Source organism: Citrus clementina, unplaced genomic scaffold, assembly GCF_000493195.1.
Source record: "Citrus clementina cultivar Clemenules unplaced genomic scaffold, Citrus_clementina_v1.0 scaffold_7, whole genome shotgun sequence".
Classification (NCBI taxonomy): Eukaryota; Viridiplantae; Streptophyta; class Magnoliopsida; order Sapindales; family Rutaceae; genus Citrus; species Citrus x clementina.
This window is the reverse complement of record NW_006262075.1, coordinates 17062130-17081844: the sequence shown is the minus strand read 5'-3', so window position 1 is coordinate 17081844 and position 19715 is coordinate 17062130. Positions and strand designations below refer to the sequence as shown.

Below are 19715 nucleotides of genomic sequence, written 5' to 3'. Positions count from 1 at the left end.
TTGCTACAATTGAGAAGCTACAGTTGAGAAGCTATAGTTTCGCTACAGTTTCGCTACAGTTGAGAAGCAACAGACTCGCTACAGTTAAAAGATCCATTTTGTATTAAAATCGAGAGGAAGACTTAGACTCCTCAGATTTTTTGAATTCCAATTTTCTTTCTTTCTTTCTCCTCTCTCTCTCTCTCTCTCCCTTTCTCTCTCTGGGAATTAGGAATCCGAAGATGACAAGGAATTTTCCTGTCTTCAGATTAATTTCCCATTTCTTCTATACTTTTCTTTAAAGAAAAATAAAGTAAAGAAAAATCAAATGTAAGATTTGTAATTCCTTTTAAAGTTTGTAATAAAAATAATAATAACAATAATTAATAATAACTAAAATAATAAAGTTAATAAAATTTAATAATAATTATTATTATTATTAATGACATTTAAAATAATAATTATTTGTGATTTGAACAAGGGTAATTTAGAAAATATGAAAAAATTAAAAGGATAGAAAAGTAAACATATGTTTAATTCCTATTCCCATATTTTCATTCCCAACCCCCATGGGAATGAGATTCCTATTCTTTATTCCCAAATTGTGTGGAACCCACACATTTTATTCTCATTCCCAAATTACATTTTACCAAATAAACATAGGTTTCATTCTCATTTCTTCATTCCCATTCCCCAAACCCACAAGTAAACACACTTGAGGTTTTGTTTAGAATTAAAGTAATGTAGTTTTGATGTTATAGTTGTTATAGAAAAAAAATTATAATTATAAAATAAAAATAAATAATACATGGTAAATATAAATTTTAAATAATAATGCTGACAAAATTATTAAAGATATAATAGATTTTTTATTATACGAATTAAAAATCATATCAACATAATTTTTAAAATACAGCAGTTGGTGTTTACCAAATAGTCTAGTACTATATCTTTTAAATTACGGTTGTCCAACATCAATCACAAACACACCCTAAATTGAATACTTAAATAAATTAATCTTGTCTTTTAATAAGTGTTAATAGAGACAGGTCATAACAATTGGAATGTGGTGATATAGGTTGAATAAATTTAATAGTCGAAATCTTTGTCGTCTCTCTAGCACTGGTTTCGTGTACACACACATTATCGTTCTCTAATAAATATATCTTTATTTTAATAAAATAAAAATGTTACTAATAAAAAAATATAAATTTTAATATATTAATAAATAAAAAATAATTTTTTATGTATTAAAATTTATATTTTTTACATTTTAATATGTATTTTTACTTTAATAAAATGAAAATATTCTTACAAGAAAAAAATTATATACGTAAATTATCTAATTAAGAATATTGAGATAATAAAAATTTTTGAGCGAAAATAAAGGGTCTTAATTCAAACATGCGTGAGGAGAATAATGATTGCAAGTATTTAAAAAAAAAACAATTAAAGAAAACATATAGAATGAGTCCCCACTACTCGTCTAGACTAGACTAATCTTTAGATTCGACTCCTAAAGGTCCGACGCCTGTGTCGGAACATTAGGGCTGTCATTTCAAGATTTAGTTACGGTAAAATCTTTTTGCATGTTCGAATAATAAATAAATGGCTTGATAAGAAAGGACAGACTAGAAAGAACTCAGAATTCTCGTCAAACAAGAAAACAACAATTTGTATGAGAAATGATCATTTACATCACTCTTTTAGCTTAAAAAATTGCTTGATAAGAAAGGACAGACTAGAAAGAACTCAGAATTCTCGTCAAACAAGAAAACAACAATTTGTATGAGAAATGATTATTTACATCACTCTTTTAGCTTAAAAAATTGAATTTTTTTTTTAAAGGAATGCATTTCATTTAAATTTAATAAAATGTCATAAAAGTATGTTTGGTATGTAAAATTAAATTAAATTGATTATTAATATTAAATTAGATTAGATCTGATAAAATTTAATCGGATTTTAAAATATTGTTTTATATTTGGTAGAGTATTAAATTTGACTATATTAAATTATATTTAAATGAAATTAAATAACATTTAAGTTGACATTTAAATATAAATATGAACTATTCATAAATATTTAATAATAAATAATTATTAAAATTAATTTAAAAGATAATTAATAAAAACTAAATATACAGAAAATTAGTTACTTGGTAATCATATTATAATGAACAAATATAAATTAGATTAGATTAAATTAAATTAATTAAATTAAAAACTATTTAAATATTTAATTTAATTATTTATTACATATTTTAAATATATTTTATTTTATCAAAAAATTAGCAAATAATATATATAAAAGCAACCAATTCTGGAAGTACTGGTTAATTGAATAGAAAATAAATCCATTTGTAAATTGGGATTGCTAATCCATGATTTTAGAACTAAACTCAAATTTAGTCCCCTAATCTAATCCAAAGTGCAGCTTCCCAAATATAAGATAAAAAATTAACCCAACCCTACACTTAATCCAACTTCCCAAACATGGCCTAAAAATATAAATGTAAGACCGCATCCAACTTAAATACATTATATAGGATAAAATTTAAGATTCAAGCCTAAAATAATGCAACCTCTACCAACAAAACACAAATATATACCTAAACATAAATATATATCTATAGACACTACAAATTTTTAATAATCGAAAGGAAAGAAAAATTCACCCACTAGAACTACTTAAGCACTGGAGTAAATTTATGGGTCTGGCTTAGCTCACATCAATAAATGCAAGTGAAACCCCTTCTAATTGACAAAAATTGACGTGTCACATAATACAAAATAAGACAATACATCACAATATTAAAAACAAAACATAAAACAGTTAACAAAAAAAACCATGAGCACTCAACAACAAAATCATTCTCTCTTAAAGGAATCCTCAAAAAGACTCTTGATGAACTCTCATCGCAATCAATCGTTTTCTCATCCCGGGTAGGGGCGGAGCCATATAAGACTAGAGGGTGCCATGACCCTTGCAGAATTTTAAAAATTTTAGAGTTTATAAATAAAAAATGAAAAGTTAGTGTAAAATGTCCATATTGACCCCTGTACAATTAATGTATGAAGTTTATACATTAGATAATATCGTAATTTTACTGTTAAGTCCACTAATGATAGAATCAAAATAGTAAGAAACAAATAAGCCAGCACTAAATCACTAATATATAATAACATAGAGAGATTGTCAATTTCACCTCTACAGTAATTAACATATATCATTTTTCCCCCTGCTGTTTTTATAATGGCCAAAAACCCCCCCTGATAGTATAAGTTTACAATATTACCCTTATTTTTCAACTACTCTTTTATTTATATTTATTATAAATAAAATAAATCACATGAATAGAAACTAAATAAAAAATTAAGCAAAAAACAAGAAATATATGTTTTGATATGAGAAAAAAATTAATAATAAATTTTTTTCTTGTACTTATTTATTTTGTGAAAATTTTCTTATAAGAAATTATTATAAAATGATAAAAAAAATTATTATAAGAAAATTTGAATGAGAAATAAAAATTTAGTATAAGATAAATAATAAAATATTTTGCCTATACTTTTTACATTTAATTTTAAAATATTACAAAATATTTATTATAAGAAAATGTTCACAAAATAAATAATTACAAGAAAAAATTTTATTATTAATTTTTTTGCTCATATCAAAACATATATTTCTTGTTTTTAATACTTAATTTTTTTATTTAGTTTATATTCATATAATTTATTTAATTTATAATAAATGTAAATAAAGAGTAATTAAAAATAAGGGTAATATTATAAATTTATGCTTCAGGGGGTTTTTGGCCATTATAAAAATAGCAGGGAGATAAATGGTATATGTTAATTACTGTAGGGAGAAAGTGGCAATCTCCCTAATAACATAAAATTGAAGTTTAAATTTGGCCCCCTTAGAATTTTCCCCTAAGCTCTGCCCCTGATCCCGAGCCATCGAAACCTCAATGCATCAACTACTAGAGCCCCTTAACAAATCCCATATATGTATATAATCCCGATATGAATACTGATACAATCCTAATGAGGAAATTAAAACAACACCATCTTTAGCACTGAAAGAACCTCAAGACGGACAGATATACAACATCTAACCACTAAATTCCAACAAATCCAAAAAAAGAAAATGCAAGGAAAATGAATAAAGAGAGAAAGAAAATAGAAAATAAAAGGAAAAAAACATAAAATAAATGGCAAAATGAAAAAGTCATTAATTTTTTTTTTTGAATTAGATGGAATTTTGAAACAGTATTTGAAATGCCATAATCTTTATCGCGTAGCATTCTAGAAATCATTCTTATTTACAAGTGACACATAAGGAGCTTCATTCACATATTTATTGAACAAGCCCAAGCAATAATAAGAACCAATAGATTGATAACTAAAGTTAGTTGGTATGAGTGATTCGACACTCTCACTCCTTAAGAGAGGTTAGAAGTTCAAGTCTCGTTCTCTTATGGAGTCACTAATTTGACCAATACTTTAACTCTTATAGACTAACCCAATAATACGAATTTAAAGATGACTCTCATAATTAGAATTCACTCATGACCAATTTGTGGTTCAAAATGATAAAAAAAAACCAATAGATTGATTAGCCCACACCTTTGAATTGGTTCCCAATATCATGACTTAGCTCTTTCTTTTATTCTCCATCATTACTTACACTTCCTCTGGGTTATGGTGGCCCAACATTTCTGACAACAGTTTTCTGGCCCTGGCGCTGATGGTCCTGAAGAGCTGGCCTGGTATACCCCACAATTTTCTCACAAGTTCCAATCAGGCAGTGGCAACATTTCGAGCACAAAGATGTGATCTCAGCCACTTATCGTTGTTATGGATGCAGCAAATATTAAATCCAAGGTTGCATTTGGGCTGGAGCTGCACACGTCACCAGGTGCAATTCGGAAAAATACAGTGGATGAGAAACAGCAAGCCGTTTGATAAAATTGAAATGCCTCACTGGCACTGCTTTGGCATAATGTTGTACAAGTATAGGCTGTGACAAAAAAAGGTGTACAAGTATAGTTATAGTTCTTTTTTTATGCAGTGTTACCTTAAAAGTTACAGTACTTTAATTTCAAATAGAATTTAAGTCTTTGACATATATAAGATTAGAACTTTTCATGATGTGCCCAATTTTTCATTAGACGACTCATGCACATGAAACAGAAATTTTAAACATAGTTTTCCGATCTTAAAAAACTAGAGACAATAAACTCTAAAAGGACCTTTGTTTCACTACAACTCCTTGAGTATTCTTTTTTAATGAATTTTCGAAATAGACATACTAAGACAACAAAACTGTTGATTTCTGCACCAGGTATGAGTGTAAAATTATTTTCAATGGACAAAGGATCTTAGAAATACATCTATAAATTTTATACAATAATATTTATATAAGTCCTTTCCAAATCTGAAAATTATTTAGCTTTTCGATATATAAAACATTAGTTAAGAATTTCGATTTGTTAGTCCCGGAGCTGTTTCACAGGTCTATAATGTTTGATTTTTTTTTTTATTTCGGAACGCCAAGAAATTTTATGTGTGATGCCTCTAAATTCCTACAGCAACTCTATAAAATTTAGAATCAATACAATTAATATATTAAGAGAAAAAAACTCATGTAGTATAAAGTGGTTTATACTGAAACTGGAATTAGAATATTTAGATTTGGAATGATTTATTCTTATGCTTGAATTGTACTCGTGATTTATATGTATTGGCTTCCGAATGACAATATCATTTTCATTGTTATGTAATTCCCTATGTACATAAGATTATGTCTTGGAAGCTACAAATGGGCTCTATCTGTCTCAACTTTATATTATGGTTCTTTGGGGTTTAGGTAAGATTTTTTAATTGCCTAAAAATCTTCCCTATGTTTTACTTTATGTTTTGACTGCTTTATGTAAATTAATTAATTAATTATTTGATTAAATTGACATGTCTATAAAATTAGATCTTATAAATAATATTAGAGCAGACTCACTAAGACTAACTGTGAGATTCTTGGGAATTTGCATGAATATGATGAAACTACTCTTGGAAGGTGAGGATGAGTGCTTTCATAAAGTCAATTGATGAAATGGCCTGGCATTCTATTTTAACTGCATGGACACGCCCTACAATTAATGAAAACACGGACTACAGAAGAAATCACCACGACTCGGTATAATTTCAAAGCTCTCAATGCAATTTGCAACGGTATTGATCAAAACCAGTTCTGGTTCATCTCAAAATTTGGCTCTGCAAAAGATGCTTCGGAAATTCTTTAAACTACTTATGAAGATACTGAATTGGTGTAACGCTCGAAACTCAATTTCTTACTACTAAGTTTGAAGATTTGAGAATGCATGAGTACGAGACAATTTCTGAGTTTAATGCTAGCCTTTGTGATATTTCTAATGAAGCTTTCGCTTTAGAAGAAACATTTTCTACTGAGCTTATTAGAAAGATTTTGAGATCTTTACCTGACAGGTCTCTTATTAAGCCACAGGCAAAGATATTGACACATTCGCACATGACGGTGTAATTAACTCTCTTATACATCTCATCTGAAAAAAAGGAGAAGAGCATTGCTTTGGAAGCTGAAGTAAAGAAGAAGAATGTTGCTGATTCAGATGATGATGATGTTAACGTTGGTGAATCCCTCCCTTTGTCATCTATGAAGTTCAACAAGTTCTTGAAAAGTATGGGCAAAAAAAGAAGAAATGACCACGAAGGGCTCCAAAACACACAAAAAGGTAAACCTTTTAATAAATTTTTTGAGACTAACAAGTAGTTTGTAATTCAATGTAGAGAGTGTCAAGGTTATGGACATGTTCAAGCAGAATGTGCAAACACTCTTGAAAAGCAGAAAATGATACGCAACATTAGATAGAAAATTGTAGACGCTTGGGTATATATGTATATGTATGTGTGTTTGTGTGTTTGTGTGTTTTTGGCATTTCTTCAACATTATGGGTGTCATTTCTAGATTTAATTCAGATAAAATCTCTTTATTTTATTCAAATTTCATTGAAAACTAATTTTAGTGATTTCTAATAGGAGATCTGTTTGATACTTCAAATTTTATGATTAGTCCAAAGAACATGCAAATCATAGATATAAATAACACCTTTTCGCTGATGACTATTATATTTTTAATCGAATTGTAAATAATTCTCGTTGTGCACATTTGCAAATTTTAAAATTCAAGTTTCGCTTTATACACTTCGTATTGAGTTAAACAATGATGAATAGTGATAAATTATAGCTATATGGTATTGTATAAAGTGCAGACCCCTGCACAAAACAAAAAACAAAAGAAAACCCCTAATAAATGGGTTTAAAAATATGTAATTGGCATGATAAGGAAGGACAGGTTACAAAGGACTAAGGAGCTTATCCAACAAAGATTACTCTTAAGGGTTTAAAAATATATGATTGGCATCTAAGTGACCATTAACAACAATTTTTGGTTTTTTTTTTTGTTTTTAACTTTTGTAAAAACATTGTTAAGTTAGATGAATGATCAATTAATTCAGAAACAATATTTGAAATGCCAAGTGGAAATCGCAAATTGTCCAATGCTATGGGGCTGTGGCTTTTCGAATTTCAAAGTGGCTCAAGGTACTATTTCCGAGGAAAAGCTGCAGATTGCCTCTCATCACCATGAGGAGCCTCATCCCAATTTCTTGCCCAGCCCGAGAGAACCAATTGCTGTTCCATCTTCAGTCTTGTTAACTGATTAGCCCACACTTCTGAATTGAATTCCCAATGTAATTATTACTTAGCTGAGTCCTCCATAATTGCGTATAATTCCTTCAGGTTCCAATGGCACAATACGCTTACAGTTTCCGGCACTGGCACTGAAGATCCTGAAGAGCTAGCCTGGCTACACCCCATGATTTTCTCGCAAGTTTCAATCAGGCAGTGCCTACATTTCGGGCACGAAGAGTGTAATCTGAGCCACTTATCGATGCAACGAACGTGAAATCCATGGTTGCATTTGGGCAGGAGCCGCACAAGTTCACCAGATGCAAATTCTGACAGGCATATAACACATTCCGCGTCCAAGCCTGGAATCTTCAATTCTGCTGAGTATTTTACTACAGGGAAAGTCTTGATTGCATTGTTCTTGATTCCTGATGACTTGACAGATGGGGTCGATGAATTTGCATAAGATTCAGTGGCTGCCAATCTTGAGCACTTTATTAATATATACCTGATGAGAAAATTTAAACCAAGTGAGCAAATTAAGGCACATAAGAGGACTGAGAGTACCAGTAAAACACTTGAATCCAAGTTCTTACTGATAGCATCCGAAGGAGCAGCGGCTGCGATTGGTTGTTGGGTAAGGGGATTTTGTGGTAGTAATTTTCGTAAGTGAAACTTTCCAATAAAATCTTGGGGGAGTTTGGGTGATGAGAAAGAATTTCTTGACATATTAAGAATGACTTTTGTTTGCACTTCTTGCAGATGTTCAGCATACACAGAATACGTATACATATATAAGAAAAAGTTAAAAGGCTTGAACTTGTATTATAATAGATCATCGTTGTTTAATTGAGATAAATACATAATATATCATCATTGTTTAATTGATATAAATACTAATTTATATTCAATCTAGAGCTTCTATATTAAGCTCGCTTTTATTTTGGATACAACAATATATATGTTCATATTATTTTATCAACGATGAGGATCCTCCACTGAGCCTTTGATATACATATAGATGAGAATGCTTTCTAATCGAAGTGGTCCTGTTATCCACTTGCTATGCTAAAACTGTGGCCGTTGCTTTCTATGAATCAACATCAATATCTTCAAATTTTATTACTCTTATCCACTAGCCAAGCAAGAATAAGAAGCTTCCCTATCTGAACAGACATTGAAACCCACATTTATCATTTGTAATGTGAAGAATGAACTTATAGAAACCTGTGAATCAGACTCAATTATTCAAGGTTTGTTGATCAGTAAAATGTACTCAGCACATAGGAACTGATTAACATTAGTTGCTGTAGGAAATTGCAATGCTTAGCACATACGGTTAAAAAAACATGCTTGATCATCTAGAACTATCCTTGTAGTAATTTTTCTTTTTTACTTGCTATCAGTTACATTTCTATAACTGCTCAGTAGAAAGCTCGGAATCAAGATAAAATCATGCATGGTCTAATATATCTTTGTTAAATAATTAGCATGCCATACCAATTCCAACAGGCTCCATGTATACCAATCTTTTGCATTTTGAAAGTCCTTTTTTCTTTTTTCTTTTTAACTTTTACCTCTCAGAATTTGAACTCAACTGATCAACTAAATAAAACTGGTGAAACCCACTCAATCAAGTCCCTTGGGACTGAAAATCTTGTGAATTTTCAGTCGAACCTTTCTATCACAGAATCTGAGTATAGAAAAAGTTCTGGTTATATTGGATTTGCTCTTTGTTTTCTTGTGCAATGAAATCAGGCAGTGATCTTGTTCGCTCTGCAAGCAGCTAGTATACTTTCGCCGCAATCTAAAAGATTATAAAATTAATTTTAGCCTCTTCTTGTGGCTCAGAATTAAAGCAATAATATCTCATGGATCTTCAAAGTAATATCTAATATATAAATCCATAAATGGAAAGGTTAATGATTTGATCCCAATCTATCTTTGAACAACCATATAAATTATAATGGCTTCAATTCAAAAGCATTTCTACACCAATGATAATTAAAGACTATAGTAAACCTTTGCTTTTTCTCTAATAATATAAATTAATGAACAACAAGTTTTCTCTAGAAAACAAGTGGGGACTCAATGCTTCATTCTCTTTACTTGTTTAAAGCTTTCATTATAATAGTGAACTACATAGATTTGGCTAAACTTAAGGCTAAATAAGAGAACATTTATTTATTTATTTATTTGTTATTTTTTGCTAGAAGCATCACTACTTAGATCCATATCTTGTTTATGGGCCGGACTTCACTAAGTTGTTTTCCCTTGTGCTCTCCAACACACACACACGGACATATCATATATATGTAGTCGCTTTGCTCATATTAAACAAATGTGATATTGCACATTCAATTCAACTTAATCACATACATTTTAGGTTAATTAGTTATGATCTTGGCCTTGTAGTTCAAAAGAAAATGGTATGTCTATCAGTATCTGTAGATGAGAAATTTAGTGATATGTTGATATTGTCATATAGTTTCAAAAGCATTAATTAGTTTCCCAGGATTAAATTAATGTTGGGCTGCTTTTAGTAATTGATTGAAACAGATAGGAGCGTTCAAGACTTGAGTTCATTGTTCATAGCATTCCCAAAGCGACGGACACGTGGAAGATTATGAGACCCTTTAAGGATGAAAATAAGATGCTTGACGATAGATGACGGCTTATGATGAAGAACACCGACAAATAAAATGGCCAAGTAAATAAATATGTTCATGACATAATTAGGAGCTAGAAGCACATTTTAGGTAGGATTTACTTCTCATATTGAATTAGGAATTTTGATGAGTGAGAGTATGGAGTGGGAGTGGGAGTGAGAGTAAATTGTTTATTTACACTGAAATAAGAGTGTGGAATAGGAATTAAAATTCTATTTATATGTTTACTTTGTCTTGAGTTGGTAGTGAATTGTTTCAGATTATAGTTTTTATCTTATTTAAAAAATTATATTTTTTAATTACGAAATGAATAACAAAATATTTGTAAAATAAACTATTTATTTTATTATTAATTTTAATTATATAAATTAATAATAATTAATAATATTCTTAGTTATGTAAATCATAATTTTTTATTAATTTTAATTTAATTATGTAAATTAATATTATTGATAAGAGAAACGGATGAAACATCATTATTAATAAGATAGTACAAAATTAATATATTTTAGAATAAATTATTTATTATTATTAATTATATAGTAACATTAAATAGATATATAATAATATTATTAATTCTCCATGAATATAATAATATCATTTAAAAATAATTTTAAATTAGATTAAATAAGTTATAAATTTTAACTAAACATAATAATATTATATTTAAATAAGTAAAATATTACTATTTTTAATTAATGTAATATTATTAAATAATATTGCAATAATATTATCTAAATAAATATAATATTATTATTTTTTAACAAATATAATTATATTATATTTAATAAAAGAAGGATTAAAAAAGGAAGATCCCACTCCTATCTCTCCCATGGAACTAAGAATCTCACTCCACACTCAAAAAATGAGAGGGACCCATGGAGTGAGACTCTCACTTCTCTTCTTAAATACAAGTAAATGCTGGAGTGGGAGGAATCTACATCCCTACTCTTACTCTAATGTTATGTTTACTTACTAGAATAAGAATATCGAATGTAGTAATTATATCATTAGAGTATTCTCTCAAGTTACTAAGGGTGTGCTTGGTAACATTTTTTTTTTGGATTTTTTTGTTTTCCAAAAAAAAAAACATAAAAACTTTTTTGATAAGGTCATTTTCCAATAGTTACTACAAATTTTGCAGAATGAAATATTTTTGTTCTTTACGTTTTGTGAAAAAAAAGCCAATTCTTGAATTTGTTTTCAAAACCGAGAACAAAACAAAAAGGACAAGGGAAAAAAGTTGGAGTTTGGCCACCACTTTATTCATTATTAATTCTTTATTTAATTATTATTTTATTTTATTAATAATTCCTTATTCAGTTACTTTTTTACCTTATCCCTTCAATTTCATTTCTAGGATTCTACATCTTATCTCTTCACTGTAGCCATTGCTTCTATCTTAATGTTATTTTGTTATATGCTAATTAATTCTACTTTTGTTATTTTATTTTTCACTTTTTTTTTTATTTTTTTAAACTTAATAAATTATGAGAAGGTTTTTAGAAAATTATTAATGTTGTATGAAACTTGATTTTATTTTGATTAAAATTATAATAATAAAAGATTAAATGTATAAAAAAACTGAAGAAAATTAATTTATAAAAAATTATATATTTTCATTAAAAAACCAAATACATTTTTATTATTTTTTACATGTTTAGACAAAACAATTGATTATTTTAAGAACAAACTACATACAAATTTTCATTTTAAAAAACATCATTCTTCTTCTCTAAAATAAGAGCAAAAAATGCTAGTTAAAAACATTATCAAACACACCTAAGTTCCCAAGTACTTGGCTGAATAGTTTTTAAACAATTTTATTTAGTTAGTTCAAATCCTAATTGAGGATGGAGGCGGGAATCTAAAAAATTTTCTCCTCTACTAAAACAATTACAAAAATATGAGTGATGATATGCTCACAGAGTTATAACATGTCTCCAATTAATGATTGTCATATGTTCAGTAAAAATTGACTTTTATATTATCATTGATAAGGTGATTTTACTAAAGAATGAATGACACATTTTACGTTGCATTATTAATTTGTATGCAAGCTTATATGCATAGTGTTGTTGGTGTCGATTAGTTGCATACTTTGTGTTGAAAACAAGAGATTTGAGATTCAACTCACAGAGAGTGGATTAGATATCCTTTCTGTAAATAATAAATATTAAAAAATTTCATGCATATTAGTATTCTTTTTGAAAATAAAAAATTCATTTCGAAATTTTGTTCATTACACTACTAAATACTAGTCATAATAAGCTTAATTTTAACTTAAATCCTGGTACTCAGTCTCGTAATTCAACTTGTGAAGCCCATTTGTGCGTTAAAAACCACAAGTGGCCCATAAAGAAACCTTAAGCGGCCCATGCCCACAAAGAGTAACGAGAAGCCATTGCAGTGGATCACCTGTGCTAACGTGGCAAGATCAGACGGTGATAATAAACAATTGACAGTAGCTGATCAGTCATACCACCCACAGCTAATGGCCCCCACATTCTCAGAGTTCCTTGATTAACAAGGAGGAGGCCCCCTCTCAGTCTCTCTTGTCTAAGTTGTCTTCGTGTAAAAGGAGATAAACCAATCAAAATTCAAAGCCCCCACTATCATCATCAACCATCATCTCCTTTTCGAGGCTTCACCGACGGGTAAGCGGAACTCAAAAACCTCGTTTGCTTTTGCAATTTTTTGCAATTTTACTGTACGAAACAAAAACCCATTAAATAAAATTAAAGAAATAGAAACTACCTACTAAATTTTAAACAAAGAAATCATAGACCCAGTTGTTAGATTTTCGTTTTGATGTATTTTTATTGATCTGTATGCTCTAGTATCTGTGTCAATGACTGCTAATTTGGAGTGTTAATTGCTCTCGGTAGATGTTAATATTAGTTTTGGTTATTTTCTTAATACCTGTGAGCCTTTTTTTTTAATTGCAGTGGGATGACCTTCAGTGGAGTTATAAACGGTTCTATTCTCGATTTTTCTTAAAAGGTTTGTGCCATTTATAGTTAAATTTTACAATATGGCATCATCTCATAACATGCACTCCGAAGCAGCGAAAATGGAACAAATTATCACTGAATTCTATACTAAAAGCCTGCATATAATACTTGAGTCGAGGTCTCCTTATATGTCGTCGCGTAATTTTAGTGGTGAACAAGCTTTATCGTCTCCGTCTTCGTCGACCTCGTCTTCATCTAGTGTGAGGCCGAGAGATAGATGGTTTAATCTAGCGCTTCGTGAATGCCCTGCTGCGCTAGAGAATCTTGATTTCTGGCACCAGAGCAATTTGGAGCCAATGGTGGTTGATGTGATTTTAGTGCAGAGGCCACTTGATTGGGACCCTGTGAATCTTTCCCCCAAAAGTGAACTTGTTAGGAATTTGTCGTCGAAGGAACGGTATCCATTTTGTTGGAGTTCAGATCAGGAGGAATGTGGGAGTGAGGCTAAGAGTGAAAAGATTGTGGAGAGATGGGTAGTTCAATATGACAGTAGGAAGGTGAGGGATGCTAGTTCTGGAAGTAGAAGATCGAGCAGTAATACTTTGCATAATGTGTATAAGAAATCTATATTACTTTTGAGGTCATTGTATTCAACTGTTAGGCTTTTACCAGCATATAAGATTTTCCGTGACCTCAATTCATCTGGACAAATTCTCACATTTAGCCTAGCTCATAGAGTATCTTCTTTTGTTGAGCCTTTCACTCGTAAAGAAGAGGCAGAATTCCAGCGATTTGGCTTCACCCCTGTCGATACTTCAAGTGGTAGGCTTTGCATTTCAGTGTTGTATCGTTCATCAATCTCGGAAGTAAGCTCTGAGCCATCAACACCTATGTCACCACAATTTATACCAGATTATGTTGGCAGCCCATTAGCAGATCCTTTAAAGAAGTTTCCCTTTCTTCCCGTGTCACATGGCTCTCCGTCGTCTCTGCCCTTCTCAAGACGGCATAGTTGGAGTTTTGACCATTACAAGCCTTCCCCACCTTCAGTTTCTTTCTCACCATCACCCACCCATTCAGAACCTCATCTTTCAATTTCTAACATGAACTCTCGCCGTTTCCATCCAATGAGCTTGCCTCCTCATCCACCCGAAACATCTCTAGTTCATAAGAAGAATACAAGTTTTGACGAGTACTGTCCCTCTCCTAACTTTACACCCTCCCCATCCCCATCACCACCCATTTATATTCCTGGAAGTCATCCATCGAAGAGTCGTAATCGATCTGACTGTGCTCCATCCAGTTTACCTGCTACTAAGCTTGCAAATTCCCCTGTATTGTCAAGCAGGCAAACTCTTTCTCCAACTCCTCCCATTAAAATCACAAGATCTGGTTCATCGAAGATTGATAGAGGTATGGGTCCAACTCAAACTGGTGCAACAATTGACAAGGTATTATGTATGCTCATCAAAGTGATATTCTATGTCAGATGTGATTGCTTCATTTATAAATCCTTTTTCATTTTATTCTTGTCTGCTGTAGTTACTAACTCTTGGGAAAGATGACTCTAGAAGGTTTTCTGGGGTGAAGTTGTCATCCCACGGCTCACCACAAATCTCAGTTTCGAGAAGCTCCAGCAGGTCTTTCCCAGATGATTTTGATGATGAGTTTCCCTGTCCATTTGATGTCGAGGATGTTGATGTGACAGAACCTGGCAGCAGGTATGTTAAAATTCATTAACTTAAATTCTACCTTTAGTTTACTTGTTTTCTTTCTAAATGACACCAAAGTTTTGGTGAATGTTTCGACCTCGTTCTGTAAGTTGACACTGGATCAAGGAGCTTCTTTGGAAGAACTCCCACATTCCCTTTTCTCCCTAGAAATCTAGTTCACTTCAGATCAACAATAAAAGATAGAAGATACATTATCAAACTGTAGTTTTTGGCATTCTGGATAGGTTGTTCAGGCATGATTGCTAAAACTGCAAATTGATACGTGAGAAATGTTTGCAAGGAATTGATCATTTTATCTGTTCTGTTTCTACTTTCAGTTCTTAGTTTGAACTTCTCGATTTGATTACTCTGTTTACTTTTGTTTGTTGAGGTATTGACATTTCTAAAAGAGCTAGGTTCTGATTGTAAATATATGATGATAAATGCTGTATTTCTACTCCTAAAATGAAGTTGTACTGGCTATTTGTTCACTATACGATTAAGGGTTTAGCGTTGATTATGTTTGATCTTTACAATTCTATGAATTTGCACATCATTGAGGCCACAAAGATTTTGATCTCTGCTACTATTCAATATTGTTTTATCATTTTTTGGAGTGTTATTGAGTTGGATCATCTGAAATCTATGCTTGTGTTTTAATTGGCTAATGGAATGGGTGGGGCTTTGGCGTGTGGGGGCTGGGTTTCAGTATAGAGGTATAACACAAGAAGATAAGAGGAGAGAGCAGAGAGTTACAAACTTGTTCAGTTGTGTTAGCTTTTGAAAATGTAGTATTGTAATTTAAAGGTCTTTACCTGGTGTAATGGTGAAGTCCTAAACTGATAAATGCTAGTGCTATGTTTATATGATCATATCTTCAAAATAGTCAATATATTGACCTTATCAGTATTGTAACTGTGTGGGGTATAATGACCTTATCGGTTTGTAGCTGTGGGTGTAGGATATTCACTTTGACTTGTGCCATCTTTATGACTGCGCTGAATTTCTATGGTCAAAGATGTTGAATCTATCTGTGCTACTTGTTTGTTTAGTAATTGAATGGCCAAAGGCCCTTCACTTTTCTAGATTGCTAGTAACTAAGTATGTCCATGTCCAAAAACAATATACGAGTTGCATTAATGAAAGAGTGAAACATGGATGCACACACTTAGTGTGGAGAGTATAATAAATATAGATTTTATTGAAGTGATGCTAGGCTCACTTCCCCAGAATAATCCTGAATTCTGTAGTTTTGAAAAATGAAACCAGGTTATGGTCATGGTTTTTGATGCTCTGCTTTCAGGGATATTTGTTGCTATTCGTTGTTAGATTTTCTCTTAGTAATTGCTTGCTATGATTGAGTACGTTTATATGGTCAATAGTGTGAAACAATTTTCATGGGAAGGTGATGACATGAGAAATTAAGAAGCTTTATGAAGCCAAATGATGCTGGAGATAATGCAGGTTATTATTAACAATCGCGACTTTGTGAAAATATGTGTTCCAAGATGAGATTAAACCAATAAATTGTGTTGGCATGGATTCATTTTTCTTTCTTTCTTTCTTTTTTATTACCCAAAATGCAAATTACAGACGGTGGATTACTTTCCTTGGTAGTGCTTTATTTGATGTTTTAACTCCTCTTTTATAAGTTTACGCAATTGGACTAACTAATTTACGTTATACCATAGCAGAAGAATTTTGATTGTTATGGTCTTATGTGGCAATTAAGGCTTTAAATAATGGTTTTATGTGCTTGGAGGAAGAAAAGTAGTTTTATTATTTCAAGAATAATGGCAAATTATCATAACATGTATGGAAAAAGGGATTCAGAGAAGTAATTTTTATGATTTGTAGAATTTAATTTTTTCTTAAAATCTAGCATCAGAATTTGATGACATGAAATTTGTTTTCTTGCTGTAAGATTTTCAATTCTGTTCCACTGATGGAAAGTCGTGCATCTCGCAGACATGAATCTTTTGATCAACAGGGACCTTTGAGTGAGCCACTTGAGCCTGGAGGATTGTTTCCAATCAGGAAATCCCAAGATGCTGCTGTTGGTGCTCTTGTGTGCATGTTAAAGAAAGCTCCACCACTTCGTCAAGACTTGTCCAGCTCAATAAATTCATCAGACGCCACCAGACCTGAGATATGGAGAAATAGCAACCAAGAGTCTAGTCAGATATCTGAGGCACCTTCAGGTCAGCATGCTGCTTCATTGAGTGTTGCATCTTCAAGTCTTGTTGCATCTTCAAGTCTTGTTGCATCAAAGACTACAGCTGATGCATTAGAAGAACTCCGGGGATACAAAGAGATGAAAAACTTGTTGCTTAGTCAAGGTGCTAGGTCCCAATCATTGGCCAATTATGCTTCTACATCATAATCTTCCAACAGCGATTTAACTGGGTTTTATGCTAATGTTGTTAATATTATCCTTTGTAAATATGTACAGTATATGGTTCAAGGGGTGGTTCCGTGCTATAGAGCCGAAATGTGTTTTGTCGGCAATATATATACATAAGGTAATATAAGATCTATGTGGAGGTTCAGCTCATGTTATAAAGAAAGGTTTATGTTGGTTTATAACTTTTATGTACAAAACAACTATTGTTAAATAACTGAGTAAAACGTTTGGACTTTGGCTCATGGGTGAAGGTTCAAGCAGCCGGTTATATGTTATTCTTGATCTTCCATCTGTTTATGTTTCTAGTTATCAAAATCTTCAATGCTATGCTTGTGAACTATAGATTTTAAGCATTTATGTAAATATTTGGCTTAGCAATTTTTGGCTTAACATGTTTAATCGAATTAGATTATATGCTCTGTTGCCTTGATCAAATATTGTTTTAAGTTGGGTGGGGATTTCACTGGAAAGTGAAGCTCTCCTTTTGCTGAAATGAGGACAAAAGTTAAAATACAGAAAAGTACAAGCTGCAATTATTAAAAAAAAAAAACGATGCATTTAATAAAACGAGAACCTTTCTGTTGGAAAAGTTATTATTTTATCAATTGTGACATGATCTTATCAACATACTAAAGAAATCTGCATAAGAATCATCAAGTATAATGTTGCCTCCACAATCATGAATGAATTGGCGACTGCGTGCCAAAAGGATGTAAGTATGCTGTGTCTATAGCAAGTTTATTTGATGGCGGAGTACTAATTTCTATAGAGGATTAGCATTTCTACAGAAGGCATAGTTAATGGGAATTGTTTGTAGAGGACTCCACCACCACTCGATGTCTAGTCAATTAAGGGAAAGCCATACCTAATATTCCCACCAAGTCCCACCACTCGTATATTAAAGCAATTCTAGCTAGTCTTGAGCTTGACTTAAAAAGGAAAGTTCTACTAAGATGTTTGAGAGTTTCTTGGTGATTTCTTGAGATTGACTTAAAATGAAAACTCATTTTTTTTTCATAGATTAAAAAAAAAAGGAGAAGGTGATGTTTACTTTCTTTGGCTGAATTCTAAAAGAAAATGAATTTAGATTAAGTTTGAATTGATGAAAACATATATTTAAACGGCACTTCTATTTTAAACATAATTATTTTTATGGTGAGAATCTTTGTCCCTCAAAATAATATGATGAAAGAGTAAGAATTTGTTAAAAAAAAAATAAAATGACAAAAGTTGGTAAATGATTCTGACTATGAAGTCCATTGGGGGGACTTAGCATAAGATTTTTAGGTATCCAACCCAAAAGACTAGTCTTTTAGGTGGAGTGACCTACCACCTTATAAACCCAAACATCTCTCATTTACTAGCCAATGTGGGACACAACTCAATAATCACCCCCTCGGACGAAACCACCGTCGAACTCCGGTCCTTTCGTCCGACACACCTGAGTTGTTCCACCACCACATTCCGGCTACTAGGGTCTAGCTCTGATACCAATTGTTGGGGGGACTTAGCATAAGATTTCTAAGTATCCAACCCAAAAGACTAGTCTTTTAAGTGGAGTGACTTACAATCTTATAAACCCAAGCATCTCCCCTTTACTAACAAATGTGGGACACAACTCAATAAAGTCTTTTAAAATCTCTAATGAACTAATGTCTTCGTTTTTTTATTAAAAATAAAATTTTATTTCGAAAAATTTAGGATCACAAAGAATTCAAGATTTCAGCTGGGAAGTCCTCCAATCAAACCACTGAAACACAAACCCTTATAAAGTAAGTTTGGCTAAACTATGAGCCGTTTGATTAGCAGTTGCATATACTACCCATAAAATTTCTTTTAAGTATATTGTTTTTTTTGGGGGGGGGGGGGGGGAACTGGGGACATTGTTTGAGGTTGAAGATAATGTAAATAAAGCAACGAGGCCTTTTAAGGATTTAATTGGAAAGAATTCACCGACTGATTTAATTGGAAAGAATCCACCGACATCACTCAATTATTTATGGCAAGTTGCACTTACACTGATTGGCGACAATCAGATTTTCTCCATGACATGCATGTCACAGGGCCAGACCAAAAATCAATCAGCTGTATGTTAATGACTCTACCTTATGGAACTTTTAATATATTTTTCTCCTTTAAATACCCTTCAATTGAAGTAGAATAAGTTATGCACACATTAGTTGATGTTCAAAAAAGATAAATTTCATTTACGTGTGCTGCCTTTCCACTTTGGCATGGTGTTTCAGCTTGCTTTTGCTTGATTCTGA

The 19715-nt window shown here is 31.6% G+C and overlaps 2 protein-coding genes across 2 annotated transcripts; one reads left to right on the top strand and one right to left on the bottom strand.

Moving 5' to 3' along the window:
* Positions 1–7563: 7563 nt before the first annotated feature.
* On the bottom strand, positions 7564–8485 carry LOC18035946 (E3 ubiquitin-protein ligase ATL76). Its single transcript, XM_006427783.2, is given in 2 exon segments — positions 7564–7841; positions 7844–8485. Coding segments are annotated over 2 exon segments (654 nt in total). The 5' UTR covers positions 8439–8485; the 3' UTR covers positions 7564–7782.
* Positions 8486–12881: 4396 nt separating this feature from the next.
* LOC18036981 (autophagy-related protein 13b) lies at positions 12882–17723 on the top strand. Its single transcript, XM_006427782.2, has 4 exons — positions 12882–13035; positions 13327–14783; positions 14875–15053; positions 17013–17723. Exons 2-4 carry the CDS (start codon positions 13413–13415, stop codon positions 17425–17427), a joined length of 1965 nt encoding a protein of 654 aa, XP_006427845.1. The 5' UTR covers positions 12882–13035; positions 13327–13412; the 3' UTR covers positions 17428–17723.
* Positions 17724–19715: the final 1992 nt, after the last annotated feature.

Bases quoted from the DNA above. Each gene is read 5' to 3' on its own strand.
- LOC18036981 (XM_006427782.2), top strand. From the start codon at position 13,413: ATGGCATCATCTCATAACATGCACTCCGAAGCAGCGAAAATGGAACAA. The intron at 14,784-14,874 runs GTATTATGTATG...TGTCTGCTGTAG, and splicing joins CTGGTGCAACAATTGACAAG to TTACTAACTCTTGGGAAAGA. The intron at 15,054-17,012 runs GTATGTTAAAAT...TGCATCTCGCAG, and splicing joins GTGACAGAACCTGGCAGCAG to ACATGAATCTTTTGATCAAC.